Raw genomic sequence first — 17,025 nt, forward strand, 5'->3', positions numbered from 1 at the left:
CAGGCGCAATTTTATAAAATGATCTAATAATTCATTTCATGAAACTGCTGAATTCATGAAATTTTTCATTATTCTTTTCATTGAAAATTACTTAAGTAACCGTATCTCTCACTTCTTTCTGTGCTGGTTTTTACAAACACAGATAAAACAAAAGTGTACTGTGTTTAAGTGTACTGTGATCTGTATAAAATTTACACTAACGAATTTGAAGAATTCTTACCGATTTTATTACAGAACTAAATTAATTTAAGTACACAGATTGTAGGGTTATCCTTATTTTGCATAGCAAATTTATTTTAAGTTGATACCTATTCTAGACTTCTCAACTTTCCCTCACATTCTCTCGCCAGGATGTAAATTTAAAATTAAAGGAAGTGCATATTTAAACGGGTGAACATACGCTAGCCTTGCGTACGTTTCGTTGTTATTTCGCTCTTACGCTAGTATGCATCGTGGCCTTATCAGATTTAGTATCACGCCGGTTAGGTTCCTGTGAGTCCACCTCTTAGGCGTAACTTAAGTGTTATCTTGCACTATTTATTTTAGGTTTGACTTACGCTATATTCTACGTTTAGTTTAAATGGCAAGTTGACGGTGCTTTTGTAACGCACGAAGACCGTTCCTTTTCGTTAACTATTTTGTATTAATAAAAGGTTATATTTACCCTTCATCTGAGTCAGTAGTTTTATTCATACCTGTGCAAGAATTCGCCAGGTCATCATAGGGTCTAATCTACTTTATGTGGAACAAGAGAGAGAGACTCTATATCTCTCTCGTGATAGACAACGAGGCTGCACCTGAGCTAGGTCCTTCCATATTGCAAACTCTACCGGCCGCTGGCAATATGATGGAAAGCTTTGGTTATCTTGTTGAAACAATGAGGGCCACAATGGAAATCTCAGTGATATTTGACGGAAGAACGCCGGTCACTAGCTTTCTAGGAAATTTAGATAATCACTTTTTGCTTTATCTCGTTCTTGATTTCCAAAAGATTACGATATCAACAATCGCTTTACGAGGGCAGGCATTAAGCTGGTTTAAAGGCATCCAAAAATTTCGAATGGGGGAAATTGGAAACCCCACTTATATGTTCGACAATTTTAAAGCCGCTCTCATAAAAGCTTTCCCTGTGGTTAAAGGCAGAGCTAGGCTTGACGCCGAATCGTACGGTAAGTCCGAACTTAAAACTAAAGAGCTATCAAACCTCATTTTACGTTAGATTCAAGTTTCTAATGCATTATATAATAAAAAGCCCGACGAATAATTAATTCAAATTATCTTGGCTCGACAATTGCCGCAAATTCAGGTTTATATTAAAATAAGAAACCTAGAACGCTAGAGCAATTGTTTGAGCTGGCTGTGAAATTCCAGAGTAGGAGGGTGGAAGAAAGTACGCGTACGAGAAGTTTTGGCCAAAGAACCAAACGGAGAGTTTTCTAGGCCATATGCGGAACAAGCGAAGAAATCTTATAGAGGGAATAATTTCAAGATAAAAAGGAAGGCGATCGCCGAAATAGGCCGCAAGATTCAAAAAAGGGACCAGTTAAGAAGGATTTAAACTAGGATGGGTGGCTGCTGGAAAGGGGGTATAGTCACCCCCATTTGAATAAAAATACCTCAAAAGTTGAGTTGAATACGGTGATAATAAAAAAACATTGTCTTTACCTAAGATTCACATTCAACTAAATAAGGTGCCAGCAGAAGGCCTTGGTCGATACGGGGGCGCAAAGAAACTTTCTGTCCGAACACTTTTTTCGAAATAATTTTAAAAATTATAGGTTATTTAAGACCCAAAATACTAAAGTTATTGCAGCACAGGGCAAACATTGTACATTTATAGATAAAGCGATGTTTTATGCGGATATAAATAATGAAGTTTAAAAATCTATATTTTTGTAGTGCGAAATTTACAAGCTTCAGTAATATTGGAAACCGATTTTTTAAAAACAGCGGAAGCCTAAATTAATTTCCAGAATGAAACTTTACAGCTACACATGAAGCCGCGGAAAGTAGAAGCTGTGGAGCCTCCGGACCTGAACCTGAAAAGCTGAAGACAGAAGAAAACTATAAAAACTGAAAAGACATTTCTCTGATTCATTTTCTGAAATACCTGGCCTCACTCAGATAGTGCATCATGAAATTAAGTTAAAAAGTGAGGAGCCCGTGAAGACCAGGCCATATAGATATGATGGAGTTAAAGAAAAAATAATTGAGGAGAACATTCAGCACATGCTCGAAAATAAAATAATTAAACCAATAAGTTGTCCTTATGCGAGTCGTACTGCCGTATCATTCTTTGTATGAAGAAAAGTTGACGGCGTTCATCTTTAGTTAAAGGAGTTGACAAGACACTAGCACGATACTAAATGACTCTTTCTCTGACTGTCTGGTAAAGGAAGAAGAGTGAGTGAGTGAGTGAGTGAGTTTTTTGGCGCAAAAACCAATCATGATTATGACGCGCCAAACAAACGGTGGGAGGTAAAGGAAGAAGAGACACCCAGTTTTGGGGTCCGCATCATGTTATTATTCAAAATTCGAATTCCATCCTTAATATTTTTCAGGTGCGGCAGCCAAGAAAGTTTGAAGTCAATTAGTGAGACCTAGATACTTGTCTTGTATAACCTTAAAAGAGGTGCTATACAATTTAATTGTGGGCTTTTATTTAAGAAGGGCTACAGCTCCTATTGTCATAGCTTGAGTCTTAGAGACTGAAATAGTAATTTTGTGATCTCTAGCCAAGTTGCTGAACTTATCAAGGCAATGTTGTGCTGTTGATTCTAGTTTTGATTTCTCGTTTACAGTAAAAATAAAGTAATCTGCATATGCCGTGGTAGAACAATTAGAAGTATTTTTGAACTCTTGAAGTAATTAATTTGTGACCACTGTCCATAAAACAGGACCTAAACATGAACCCTGAGGGCATCCTCAATGAATTCTTGTGTAACATTTCCAGAGTCTAGAGTAACTTGAATGGAGCTATCTTGGAGAAAACTTCTTAAGAGGTCTACGAAATCGTCTGGACACTCCATAGTGACCAAGACATTAAGTACGTCTGGACACCACAAAGAATCAAAGGCTCCTTGAATATCTAAGCTGATAATTAGAGAGTGAAGATTATTTTCTCTGTTGGCGCGAATAACTGAAAGAAGTCTAGAAATTGCCTGTTTGCCTCTAAGAAAACCACATTTTGAGGGGTCCAGAACATTATTACGAAATAAGTAGTAATCTACCTAGGATCACATGTTCCAGAAGTTTTCCAGAAGCTGGGAGAACACAGATAGGCGACAAGATGCTTGGACAGTATTCTTGCCTTTCTTGTGAAACAGTACCACTTCTGCTCTTTTTGTATATAAACGAAAAAGCAGAAGTCTCCAACAACAAATATTTATAAATGATATGATCATACGTTCCAGGAGTTCTAGGATCATACGTTCCAGGAGTTCTAGGATCACACGTTCCAGGAGTTTCCCACCAGCTGATGACACGTTCCAGGAGTTTTCCAAAAGCTGGGAGAACACAGGTAGGGCGATAAGATGCTTGAACATGATCCTTGCCTTTCTTGTGAAACAGTACCACTTCTGTTCTTTTTATATATAAATGGAAAAGCCAAAGTTTCCAACAACAAATATTTATAAATAATATGAGAAGGTTCTGAGCAATTTTAAAATCATTTGGATGATAGCTTTGTCTGTGCTATCGGACCCTGGGGCCTTTTTGGTTTTAAGATATTTTATTATTTTTGTCAGTTCATATTTATTTGGAGGAGGTTCAGTAGACTGTCTATGTGAATCATAAATTTAATTTGGCTCTCAGTTTTGATTGTTCTGCTGTGTCATCAGCTGGTGGATCATTACTGGAAAGGGAAGAAACAACAAATTTTATCTTATCCCTTGGTCACTCAGCCATTGGGAGTATTTCTCCTGGTAGAACTGTGGGTCTGCAGACCTTATCTGTGGCGATTTTGAAAACTGTTCCGTAGGTATCAACTGATTTTGTGCAGAATTGGAGCCAGGAATCTTTCTTGGCAGTTGCGATTTTTCGTTTAAAAGCGGCTTGTGATTTTTTATAGTTAACAAATAGGTCATGACGAGTAGCAGGGTCAATTGTTGCCTGTGCTTGTCTTCTGAGCTTTCGCAAATTTATGCGATCCTTAGATAAGGTCGCATAAAATTTGCGAAACTTGTGTAACTATTTTAAAACCAAGAAATACCAGCGCGTGTGAGTCTTTTTTGTTCGAAATGTTTGTTCGAAATGCTATCTTACAGCATGCTATCAGCTGGCTGTAGATGTTGTCGAAATCCATAATTGTATTGCATTCTCTAAGATTCTTGGTGAGTGTGTTGTAGAGACATTAGGTGTTTTTTGGAAGCAGGCAAGATGAAAAATATGCAACGCCTTCACCGGGAATCGAACCGCGGACCTCTGGAATACCGGCCCAGTGTGTGTGCAGAACCACTACGACACGAAGGCACCCTAGGAAGGAGAAAGAAATTTCATTTCTTTATATTTAAAACAGCGCAACTCAGCAAGGCATTTCTATATAACAGCGTAAAGCAATAGTTATACAAAAAGAAATTTCTTAGTAAGTATTCACTGAAATGCACTCAATTGAAAAAATTTACTCACAAACCACGAATTTATTTATAAACTCAGAACGATGAAGCAGATTGGTCTGTTCATAACATTATCTTTGTCTTGGAAATATAATTGAAATGCACAGAACATGTGTCTGCTTTGCTTCGAAAAACGAAATTACTTAGCACTGGTTTATGTTACCAATTTACATAAAGACAATTAATTAATATTACTGAATTTCAACACACACACACACATATATATATAATAAAACTTAATACTGCTCAATTGATTAATATGAATATAAATTACAAGCTTTTGTTTAAAACCTTATCTGGCTAGAAATATTGCAAAAATATCATAAAATGCAAGTAGAATTTTCCTTTACCTGTTTTTGTTTTTTAAAACACGCTCAACACAATTTTAATGCATCAATTAATTATAATATATTTTCTAAAACGCTTATAATCATTATTAATAATATTAATTTGTCGTTTTATTCATTTTTTAAAAAGCAAAATTTGAAATTTTAACGGACATAAAACATTTTATTTAAAACCACTCAGCAGCTTATGTGATTTCTTCTCTTATTTTAGTCATTTGTTCTCGTATATAAATTCCATTTTAAATTAATTTATGTGCATTTTAATTAATTAAAAAGTTTAATGTTTGTTCCAGCACTATTTCAATAATGCTACGGTCAGAAATTTGATCACTTCCATTACACCACCTCTTTCTGTTCGTATCTAATCACAGATAATTTCAACTTTTGAATAAACATAGCATTTTTGTTGACTAATAATACATATAAAATTATTTGCTGAGCTCAGTATAAATATATAAACTTGCCAGTTTAAAGGTGAAAAAATTTTTTTTTTCCAATTTTAATTTGTATTTAAATAAATCAGTATATGCGCATAAATAGAGTTTTTTGATAGTTGGAGTCTTTAATTACACTCCTCTTCATTTACACTGATTTTTAGTAAGTTACTGAAAGAATTAAGAATTTAAAAAATATAAACACTGAGGGGATGTGGCATTAAAATTTAAAAACCTTTTTATAGCATTTATTATCGTCAGATCATTTCAAAATTCTTCTTCAGTGTAGTAACTGTATTAAGGTACTTTTTCAGCAAAAAATTTAAAATTCGGTAATTTCATTGACTTTTGGGGTACCGAGTCCCCTTAAGTAATGAATGTTCATCAGAAAATATTTACGTAGCCTATATTTAACAAACTAAATACATTACATCAAGGAAATTGGTGCATGGTTACTTAAACAATGAATAGTAAAGTAACAAATATTTATATGTAATATATTGTTACGAATTTTGTATAACGTAACCTGAACGGCTTCAAGAAAAAGGAAGCTCTATCGGAACAAAGATTGCAGGAGGAAGTCTACTTAATATTGAGGTAAATGTAAATTAAAAAATTAAATGTAAGTAAATTGGCAAGATATCGCCAAGGTGGCGATAGTTTAGGCTTGTCGCCAAATTTGGAAAGAAATATCGATCGCCAAATTTGGAGAGAAATCTAAAACATTTTCCAAACTTGACAGCGTTTTGCTCCGGTCGCTGTATAACTGTAACTGTTAATTGAATACCTCTGATTGACTCCAATATGTACTTTTAACCGTATCCAACACTTATATGTAACTTTAATTGTATATGCCTTCCAGTAATTTCGAGAAATGGAAAGTATTGGAAATTTTTCGGTGGCCGGGGGGGACTAGGTAAGACGGAGAGAGCATCAGTTCCTAGTTTTTAGTTTAGAGCTGATTTCGGGGTACTGCGAGGTCTGCTTCCGAACTTCGCCTTTTTGATGCACTTTGCATTTCATTATGTTTAAAATTCTTTGTACTTTTGAAGTGTAACTACTGTCTGTGCTCTATTGTACTGAGAAGAGCTGTACGAGTACTTTTGTGGAATGTTCCAGAACTGTAAAGTGTTTCTTATGAGAAAATAAGTTTTATCAAGCTGTTCTCGATTTTGTGTGCATCAATATTTTACGACACCGTACTCGTGTAACATTTTGGTGTCATAAGCGGGATTGAATGCCGGTGACAAGATCAATTTGTGTAGTGGATTAGTGGCGTCAAAAATGTTTTATAATTTTATGCCAGATGGATTAGGCTTTTATGCACATTTTTCGTCTCATTTCATTCTTTACCATCAGGTAAAATATGCAATGATTTCAAACTAGTATATGCAACAAAAGGTTTATTTTAAGTATTTAACAAAGTGGGATCCCATGATTTTCAATGGCGTTTGCTGGAATAGGTATTACTTCACACATTGGTTAGAGAAATGTTGTCTGTCATTTCAATGGTCATCTACTTACAATATTGGTCTTATAATTATCTACTTACAATAGTCTTCTACCTGCGAAAGAATCCAATGAAAATTATGCTGATTGTAAAAACTTCAGAAAAAATAGTCTCAACGGTTTCCATTCTAGTACTTGTATGATAGGACCGAAGCCTAGGAAAAGACGCTCTTTTATTAAGTGGAGAACTAGAAAAAAAATTATGAATCGTACAAAAAAATTCATGCTCAAATACGAGAACTATTTAAGCGATAATAAAATTTGACCAAGGTGCATAATTACTTCTTGCTTCTTTTATGAATGAAATGTGAAAAATAACCAACTTTAAGAAGCCAAGTTTCAGAACCAACCAAGTTTCAGAAGAATGGTTATTCATCAGAAACGGAGCTGAAACAATATTTTTATAACAACTATAATTTGTTGATAAAACGTTTCTTTCATCTTCAGTATATATATGGTATTTCTTGTCATATAAAAACCAGATTTTGACCAAATGGAGCTTTGGGCAAAGATATAATAATTTCTATTTAATTTATATGGATAGTCATTTCCGAAATTTGAACTTAATTCAAAGCAAACGTAGAAACAAGTTAGAAGACGGATATCTTATGGGTCTGCTATAACATCTAGTTATGTACTTCTCTTTGTTGCTGCAACCGTCAGCACCAAAGACACACACCCATGTATATATTCCCACGCTGTTTGCGCGGCTCGATGAGCTCAGTATTTTTTTCTTATATGTTGGATATTTAGCATTTTTTGCTTTGAAAGGGGTTGAATTATGCTGTCTTATGTTCCAGTTAATGTTTTCATGCCTTTATTTAATTTGCTTGCAACTTTTGTCGAATTATCGAAATTTAAAAATTTAAGTGGGATAATTAAATAGGCCAGCATTTGTTTACATTTGAAACTCTTAGTAGGACAGTGAACTAAGTCAATTGGTCCACCAACTTCACTGCGTTTTTGACCATTTGACCCAGAAGTTAACTATTTTTCAATTTTTAATAAAATGTTTTGAGTTTTTACGTATTTTTGCCTAGGTGCGAAGTGAGAACCTTATTTATTGAATGAGAAATATATCTGTAATGAAATTCAAGGAAATAAGCTGAAATGAAGTGCAGGATGAAATGTAGGTAATTTAATAAGCCGCACAAGGAAACCATGTGGTTTCAACATCAGATATTGCTGAAAGCAAAGAAAGGAGAATCTGAAAATATTCAGATTATAACGTCGCACCAGATTATATATTAAGTTTTTTTTTTTTTTTTTTTTTTTATGTTGTCACTAAGCATCGCAGGTTACCAATGTCCTCTTGGATTCATTTCAGCTATTTTTTTTTGTCTTTTATTTATTATAAAGCATTTCTTTCTTCGCCCTTACGTCACATAGAATTCAACAGCAAAATCTTTAAAAACAGCGTACCTTTACAGTTCCTGATAAAGTGTTAGGGGTGGTCATACATTTATGATATTTGCTGCATTATTTTTTTTAGAACTAGGTGATTTGGAGGCTAGCGGCATAAAAAAGTTATTAAAAAGTATATATGTAATGATATTTTTAAATAAATTGATTAAATTAAATTCTAATCACATTGCTTATATGATGCTTAGTATGAGATTCTACATTTCATATATATATGTAATGATTTTAAAAAGCTCGACTAGTGACATTTCATGAAAATATTTAATGTTTTTAATTAGACATTTCAAGATTTAAACGCATTTTTATTTAAATCCATCAGACTGTAAAGTAGAAAGAGTATTTTAAAGAACTGCGTTCATTGCATTTCAGTGATTTTGTTTTGTACTCAGTAACAGTAAAGTAAACTTTTCATACATTAATTAAAAAATATTGCTCAGCCGAATCTGCTTTTTTAAAGTCAATGATTATGTAATGTAACTGTACGTAAATTTAAGTATAATAATATTGCTGAATACACATTTTATAGTTAAACAGCGACAAGTATTTTTTACTATTTTTGGAGGCATATATAATGTATTATTAATTTATAAAAGATCTAGAGATAAAACGTTTTATTACAGGGAACTGTAAAATTAGTTAAATTTTAATTACGCTTATATAGTAAATAAAATTTTCAATTATTCTCCATTTCTTTTCTAAATTAAAAAAAATTATAAATTGTATATTACATCTATTCACTTTTTTTAATAAATTAAAATTCTCTTTCATATAAAGTATAGTTTATTCTTCGAAATTCTTTCATGACATTATTTTTATTTCTTCCCGAGAGTTTTTCGTCGCTATACATATATATGTATTTAGGAGAAAAAAATACAATTTATGAGTAATAGACACTGTCAGATTAAGGCAAAATAAGATCGTTTGTAAAAAAAAAAAAAAAAAAAAAAAAGTTCAGCTGAATCTAAAGCTCACTGTCAGTGATTATAGTATATAAAACAAAGTATAATCCAGCTTAAGCAATATGCTTAAGAGCCTAAGCAATATGCCATGGTAATGCATCCTATGATGGTATTTTTAATAGAGATTACAATTTGGAGATATCGTGAGTTTAAAGCATAGAATCAGTAATAGCAATGGACAAATAATTCAGACAAATCTACAATGAAGAAGATGTTTATTTTTTTCGTATTGAAACAGATATGATACAATAAAACGTTTAACGTTCATCTTTGGCAAACCACAGGAAGGAGTATTTCTTTAGACTTTTTTGGTACTCTCTACATTCAGTACAGTGGGAATAAATTCAAATTTTAAATGCATAAAAATTTTAAGTCATGACTAAATGTTCAAGTACGAAATCTGTACAAATATGAGTGCCTGTAGTGCTTTTAATTCAAATCTGGAGCATTACTAATAGATGAAACCTCGCTCACTAATATGAAAAACACAAGGAAACTAAATGCAAGTTTCCATCAAAAATGTATAATGTCCATTACTTTGAGTTAAAAACTTCGAATTTCTTTATAACTATGATGCATTTAATCCTTATGCGGTTATTTTTTTAATTCAGATGCATTTCAATATGAGAACATGGTAAGAAAACTTTATAATTTCTAGCTAAAGTTTTTATCACAATAAGAATGTTAGTATGCTGTGCATTTCACATATAACGCTTATTATGCATTAATGACTTTATACAAATTTTAAGACTTCTTGTCATTATCGGTTAGTAATTCATTTTGAGTAACCTTTCAATCTTTAACATGCAGAACATGAAAATCCATGTTTCCGTTAACACATTACTGGAACTGAAAGAAGTTTTAGTTGCTGGCTGAAAAAGTATTAATCCGAATTTCCTGTGTAACACAAACTAGAAATAAAAATAAATATTACTTTGCTTAATGTTACATAATGATTATTTTTTGCGAGAGAGTAAAGCGGAAGACTTTTCTTTTTCATTCTGTGGCTTGCTTCCGTTGTTTTCATAAGAATTTGCCTTTTATGAGTGTTCATGAGAACAGCAATAAGCTACTAAAATTGCAACAAATAAATGAGCAAAAGAAAATTCTTCGAAATTAGTTACAGATCCATTTCTAATACAATATTACTTTTTCCCAATTGTTTAATGTAAAACATTAATACTTTTTAATGTGATAAATAAATGTATGCCACTTTTCTTAATTAAAATATCATGCACCTGAATCTTAAGGATTTACTTTTTATTACTCAATAACTTAAATTTCTTAATTTTTTATTGGCAGTTTATTACTTTATGTATTTAGGAATAATTAATCCTTCTGGCTCAAAAGTAAAAGAGAATTTTTTTTAAAAAAGTCCACCTTCTGACAGTATTTTAATGATTTAGCTTTTGATGATTATTTTTTAATAACATTAGCTGCTTGAGAGACGTCTAACATGTATATAAACCTATATACTTTTGCTACCCCACTTCTCAAGAAAGCTTCCCTAAACATTAATCTTAAATGATCAGAATAATGTGAAATCATTACATGTGTAGCGTTTTAACCTTAACGAGAGTTTTAAATTATTATTTGCTAACTCTTTATTTAATTACATTATTTTATAGAACTTAAACTGAAACTTTAACAGGAAAGAAACTGTATGTATGTAACTGCACCGTACTTGTATATCAGTTAGTTCCATGTATTTATTTTTTTAATATTATTTTACCTTATTTTTTGCTTTGTCGGCGCATGTAACTAGCTCAATTACTTTTAATTGCGCAGCGTCACATTCCTCATAAGGGCTTTTCAATTTCGTTTTCCCTTTGACAGTAACAATTGTTTAGGAGTACTACATTTGAAAAGAAGGTTCAGTTTCTTAAATCATTCTTTTTTTATTATGCCTGTTACTCAGAATCATCAACACATTATGAAATACAGCACATGCTTCTAAACACTCTTATACATTGTGAGGATACACAAAATTCGATCAGTTCATTATTTTCATTGAGATACGTACTGCTAAGTTATTTTCTACTTTTCTGTTTATCTCTTTATTTAAAGTAGGACCAAAAAATATTCATTTATTTTCTTTTATCCCTCTCTCTGTAACGAATATAATAGAGACTTTTTTTTCAGTCCCATCTTTGTTATTCAGCCTTTCAAATTTTCAAATTCGTATAAAAATATACGAAACATTTTCCTCTGAATTGCTAGTAGCGTCAGTTTCTGAAAGTTTGTCAGTAATATTCTTATTTTTTTTTAATTAAAGGAAACATTTTTAGAAAGTAAATTAAATATACATATTTATAGTTACACGCATTAGATAATTAAGAGAACAATCTTATGTTTAGATAAATATAAAATGTTTCTCCTCTGCATGAAATATAAAACTGATTAAAATTTTTTCTCTCCTTCTTCTTAACAGTTTTTAGAAAATGAATATTTAATAGGTCTATGTGCAGTTAATTCTTCTGAAAATGGAGTAAGTAAGTAAAAGTAAATAGCAAAGTACTTAATTAACTTCATGGGATAACTAAAGGTGTTACATTAAAAAAAAGGTGTACATGTAATATGTAAGCGCAGAAAAATGGTTTAGGAAAAAAATTCGCTTGGAAAAATTTAGAAACTTGGAGGAATATTCATAATTTTTTTCAGTATAAAGTGAAATTTACCAAGACATGTACGTGTTCCCAAAGCTAAAGAATCAAAACATCAACGTTATGCTTTTTTCCTTAAGATAAAAGACTCAAATGTTCGTTTCACCAAAGTGCAGTTATTACGTATAGCGTATCATTTCCTTGCATTTTAAGATGTAAAACTAAGAATCATTCTCTTTATGCTAATTAAATATGAAAGACTGTATTTATTTAAAATTTACCCAAAGAAGGTTGATTTCCCCTGTAATTTATAATTACTCGAACCGAAATTCATGAAATTGCTGCTGCCTTGCTATGCGTTTAGCCAGTAAATAATCATCTCTTTTACTGGGACGTATGGCAAAACCATAAATATCAAGATTTAGGCATTGATTCTTTATCTAAGATATGGCCTTTATTGGAACGCATGGCTAAATAATAAATGACATAGCAAACTGTTAAACCTTATATCTATAATCACAAATTTTAATGCTCCTAAATTCTTTTACAAAATTTAAGCAATATTTTAGTCTTGTAACTCAGGAAAAAAACTTTCCATAACGAGCTAAAACAGTCGGATAAAATTAGCTGAATTTAATCAAGAAGTGATTTAAAAGTGCAGTTTTTTTTTAAGTCTGATGTTAGAGTCATTTATAATCCATGAGGACTTACTGAGTTCTAAAATTTGACAGTTCATAAACAATATGCACTTTTGAACTGGATTTTACTGTTAAGTTTTTTTTTTTTTTTTTTTTTTATGCAAGAATTTTTAACAACGCAAAACTGCTTCGTAGTGAACATTTAAAAAATAAGAATGCTTAGTGATCTTATGTGATTATTTTTATAATTAAAAAGCAGCAAGTAAACATTTGTAATATATTTTCACGAATTTGATGGATTTTCATGTATAATACTTAGAAAGTTATCTACATTAACTTTTCTGAATTACAACTTAATTAGCCGAACTTATAATGCAAATATGCACATATTTTTTAAAATTTAATTATTTACAGTCTTGTTTAATTAAACGTAACCAGTTTAAAATTAACAAATGCAATTGCAAAGTTATCTATCACGCCATATGATTATAAAGATTTATTTTTTTTAAAACCACAACTTTTTCTCATGCATAAGAAATGCTGAGGAGAATTATTAATATAATTTTTTAAAGACTATATCTACTTATTCTCACTTGTCATCAAACAATCTGTATACTGAAGAACGAGCTTAAAGTAGTTTTGATCTTTTGAGATAAATTTATTAATAATTATGAAATGTTGATACAACATTTGAAAACATCAATTTTGATTCAGAAATATCCTTCCTCGAAATATAGTATTTAAATTATTAAACAGCAATTTCCAATTTATTTTAAAATACAATAGTTAAATTGTAAATATATTTTATATACATAGGAAAATACAACTACGAATAGTATTATCTTTCATACATTTTCCAAGCCAACGCATACTTTTGTATTTTAAAACAGATGCAGCATATACATAAGTTGAATGAAATACAGTATAAATAAATATAAAACGTATCTTTTGTTAGCGTGAAATTATAAGTAATTTTTACATACATATATCCACAAAAAAAAAGTAATTTACACACATAATATCACAGAAATAATGCTTATAACTTTAAATTATAACATTAAAATGCTAATTATCAAATTGCATTTTTAAAGAATTCATATCAAAATACCCAAAGGAACAATATGTAATAACATTCTTTATCACAACGATGAAAATATGAGGAATAACAAAGAATATTATTAACATTTACGTATGAGAATTCATAATTTATTTATCAATGCTAAAGGAGAAGAGTTAATATGCAACATGCAATCAGCAAACGTGAAAGAATATCTTTTGTGTTTAATATCATGAATTAGGTCAGCCTTTAAACTGGAATTTTATGACTTTAAACTGGAATTTTCAAATGACCTTTGGATAACATTAAGAATAATTTCTTAAACTTTATAACTTCTATTTAAGTATTAAAACCAAAAATAATAAATAACGTTACTTCACCTACATAACTTGGTGATAACATAATATCCATTGCGCCTGGTTTCGTAATGTTTGCCAGCATATGTTACAGATAAATTATGGAAAACTAAAATTAATGAAATTTCTCTTTCCATAGAGTGCTTAATAAAGTCGATAACTTTTGAATTAAAAAAACTGCTAATAATTGTGTATGTGCAAAATCCTTCAGTTTTCCCTGAATTGCTAGAGGAATTCCACATTATGAGACATCTAAAAGTCATGACTAGAAAATTAACGTTTCCAAGAATACAAAATGAATTCTTGTTTAAGGCATTAAAATCTTTCGAATTCATTTTCAAATTTTCACACTGCTTTGTAATAAAATATTATAAATTATGTGTTTATGTAACCTTAATGGGTCCTGTTGTTTATTTCTGGAGTTTCTCATAATACTTGCAGAAGACCCTCGTTTATCCATATTTTAAGTTCAGAAATGAAACTGAAGAATTACATAAAGATCATTGCCTTTCTTTAAAAAACAATACGGACAATGTAATTGAAATTATAACACTTAATAGTCACACTCATTTTGCATGTGTTCGAATACACTGTAGAAAACCTAGAATGATAGGGCCGATGCTTTAACGAAGTATACATTAACCTTGAGTTAACATTAACAAGTTATACATTAAACCTTGAGCTTAGTAGTAACAAAAGCGTCTCAGTTTCTCTCTGAAAATAATTTTATAGAGAAAAGATGCTTCTACATTTGGAAAACAGAATATTTTATACTCCTAAAATCACAATTGACAAAAGTTTTACCTACAGTTTAATGATTAATAATTTTTCAGTAGCCTTTAAATGGCTCAGAGTTTGACTGGGCAAGGCAGTTTTAAGACCTTCCACCTCTTTAAGAGGTTTTTTTGCATCTTGGCCGTTAAATTCTGAGATTTTAGGATTTAACGAAACGTACCTTCCTTTCCGAATTATGTTCTTAATTTAGATATTCGACTATGTTAATTTTAATATGTTTATTACGATTACTATTTTATTTTTGCCTTTTTATATGTTTTTTTTTCTTTTGTAGTTACTTATTTATTTATGTTAATCCCATAACTTATTTCTGTAACTCTTGCGATACGTATATATATATATTCAAAATTCGTTATTTGTGTGATATTCGTACGTAATCGCAAACATGAATCAGTTTTAATCACAGATTTATAAATTTGGCCTCACAATTTATGTACTAATATAAATATGTAACAGAACCTGGTTACATTTTTTATGGTAAAATTTTTAATTTTTAAATAATTTTACGGTAAACATTTTTACTTTAAATATAACTCCTGAAAAATGAATAAACGAGTTCTTTATACAGTGAAAGTTCGTTTTGAACGCATAAGCAAAAATATTCTTGTTGATTAATTAAAAGCACTTTTAAATTAGAAAAATTCTTAAACACGAAGTAATGTTTTTCTTTTAAGAAACTGCAGTATTTACTAATATGTGATAATTTTAGATTAACTTTTTGGAATTATAGTACATGTATGATAAAATGATAAAATGTGTCTAACAGTTCTATTTTTTTGATCTCCTAATGTACTGAATGTCTTTTTTTATGTTTTTACTAAGCTCAAAGAATGAAAAAAGAAGCTCATGAAAGCAAAATCAAATCTGCTCGATACTGATTTCGATTTAAAATCTTTTAACAGACAAAGCACGCATTTCGAGAAAATTTATCTTCGAAACTCAATAACATTGGAAACTCTCTATGAGGACCTGATCCAATGCTCGTGCAATTTGATTTGAAAATCTACCAGGAATATCAGTAATCATGACGAAATTCAGAAAGCATCAAAATCAGTACCGGCATTGATTTGCTAGAAAAATGATTTCTCAGTCTAGAGAAAATTCCAGAAAAGAAAGATAGGAAGACAAGTAGAAATATACCTTGTTCTTAAAAGCTGTTTTTATGCTTAAAAATCCCAAGTATTTTTTTTTCTCTCTTCTTAATTAAATATTACTACATTCTTTGTACTTGGAATATTGATGTACATACGAAATGGAATAGGCAGAAGAACATATATTGAGATCACATTTCTTTGTCTTGGGAAATACGGAATTCCGGATAGCGTTCGTATTTCTTTTCCTCCTTTCCTGGACGTCACAGAAACGAAATTTCAACGGTGATGAAAGTTTGACATATTTTACAAACTGCTATCCGAGTTTTGACCAGACGAAATTTCATCTCCACAAATCTGTAGGTATAAGATTTATGAATTCCTTAAGTGCTTGGAATCACGGCTTTTTCTGCTGCATCCTGCAAAATTTTTTTAAGCAAATTTGAAATTAAATAAAAATATAAAGAAATAATTTATGAAATCGCTTAGCATTCAAGCTGCACAAATATAAACTGATATTTTTCATTTGCTGTATCTGAGTTTACAAAAAGACGTAAAATTTAAAACATATTTTTGAATTACATTAAAAGGTTGCTGCTACCATGAATATCCAAATACATATTAATATAATTAATGATTAATGCGTTTTAAGAATCTTAAAAGTCATTTGCTACGTAATATTTTGATGGAATTATTTGGGTGTTTTATTCGTATATATATTGTTTCCGAACGCCCAACTGCGATTATGGAGCCTAAGTGAGCCTTTGGTAACATACAATATTTGAACTTCTGTCGGAGACGAAGTTGCGAATTCTCGCTGTCTTTTGAAAATAAACTGCAGAAGAAGGTTTTAAATAACTTTTTTATTTTAAACTAACATAAACACATGCACGCACTTCGTGTTCACAAATCACCACTACTTGTGGCTACGTACACTGCGATAAAAAAAGGGGGGAGGGGTGGAGAGAGAGACAGTTTTATATTTCCCGTTGTAATGGGCGCTTATTGACGAAATTCAACTTGCGTTTTTCTTGCCTCGAAAGCGCGACTTAGGATATGTATTAGATTTATATATAGCATTGTTCTAATACAGGTGTTTCGACACAAAATCCGAGTTTTTCTGAAATGACATGTCAATTTTTCCCATATTTCGATCTTACGACTCAAATTATGCCAAACTGCCAAGTTTTGTACAAATCGC

The 17,025-nt window shown here is 31.0% G+C and overlaps 1 protein-coding gene across 3 annotated transcripts in view; it reads right to left on the reverse strand.

Annotated features, from left to right (window-relative positions):
* Positions 1 to 9,482: 9,482 nt before the first annotated feature.
* LOC118197664 (cell adhesion molecule Dscam1-like) overlaps positions 9,483 to 17,025 on the reverse strand; it is a 927,954-nt gene continuing 920,411 nt past the window's right edge. For all 3 annotated transcript variants that reach the window (XM_085816877.1, XM_085816876.1, XM_085816875.1), the window contains exon 25: positions 9,483 to 16,243. In XM_085816877.1, coding sequence (XP_085673003.1) covers positions 16,197 to 16,243 — 47 coding nt within the window. In that variant the 3' untranslated portion in view covers positions 9,483 to 16,196. The remainder of the gene's footprint in view (positions 16,244 to 17,025) is intronic.

Source organism: Stegodyphus dumicola, chromosome 5 (genome assembly GCF_044657685.1).
Source record: "Stegodyphus dumicola isolate Sdum_Otavi_A_Nest chromosome 5, ASM4465768v1".
Classification (NCBI taxonomy): Eukaryota; Metazoa; Arthropoda; class Arachnida; order Araneae; family Eresidae; genus Stegodyphus; species Stegodyphus dumicola.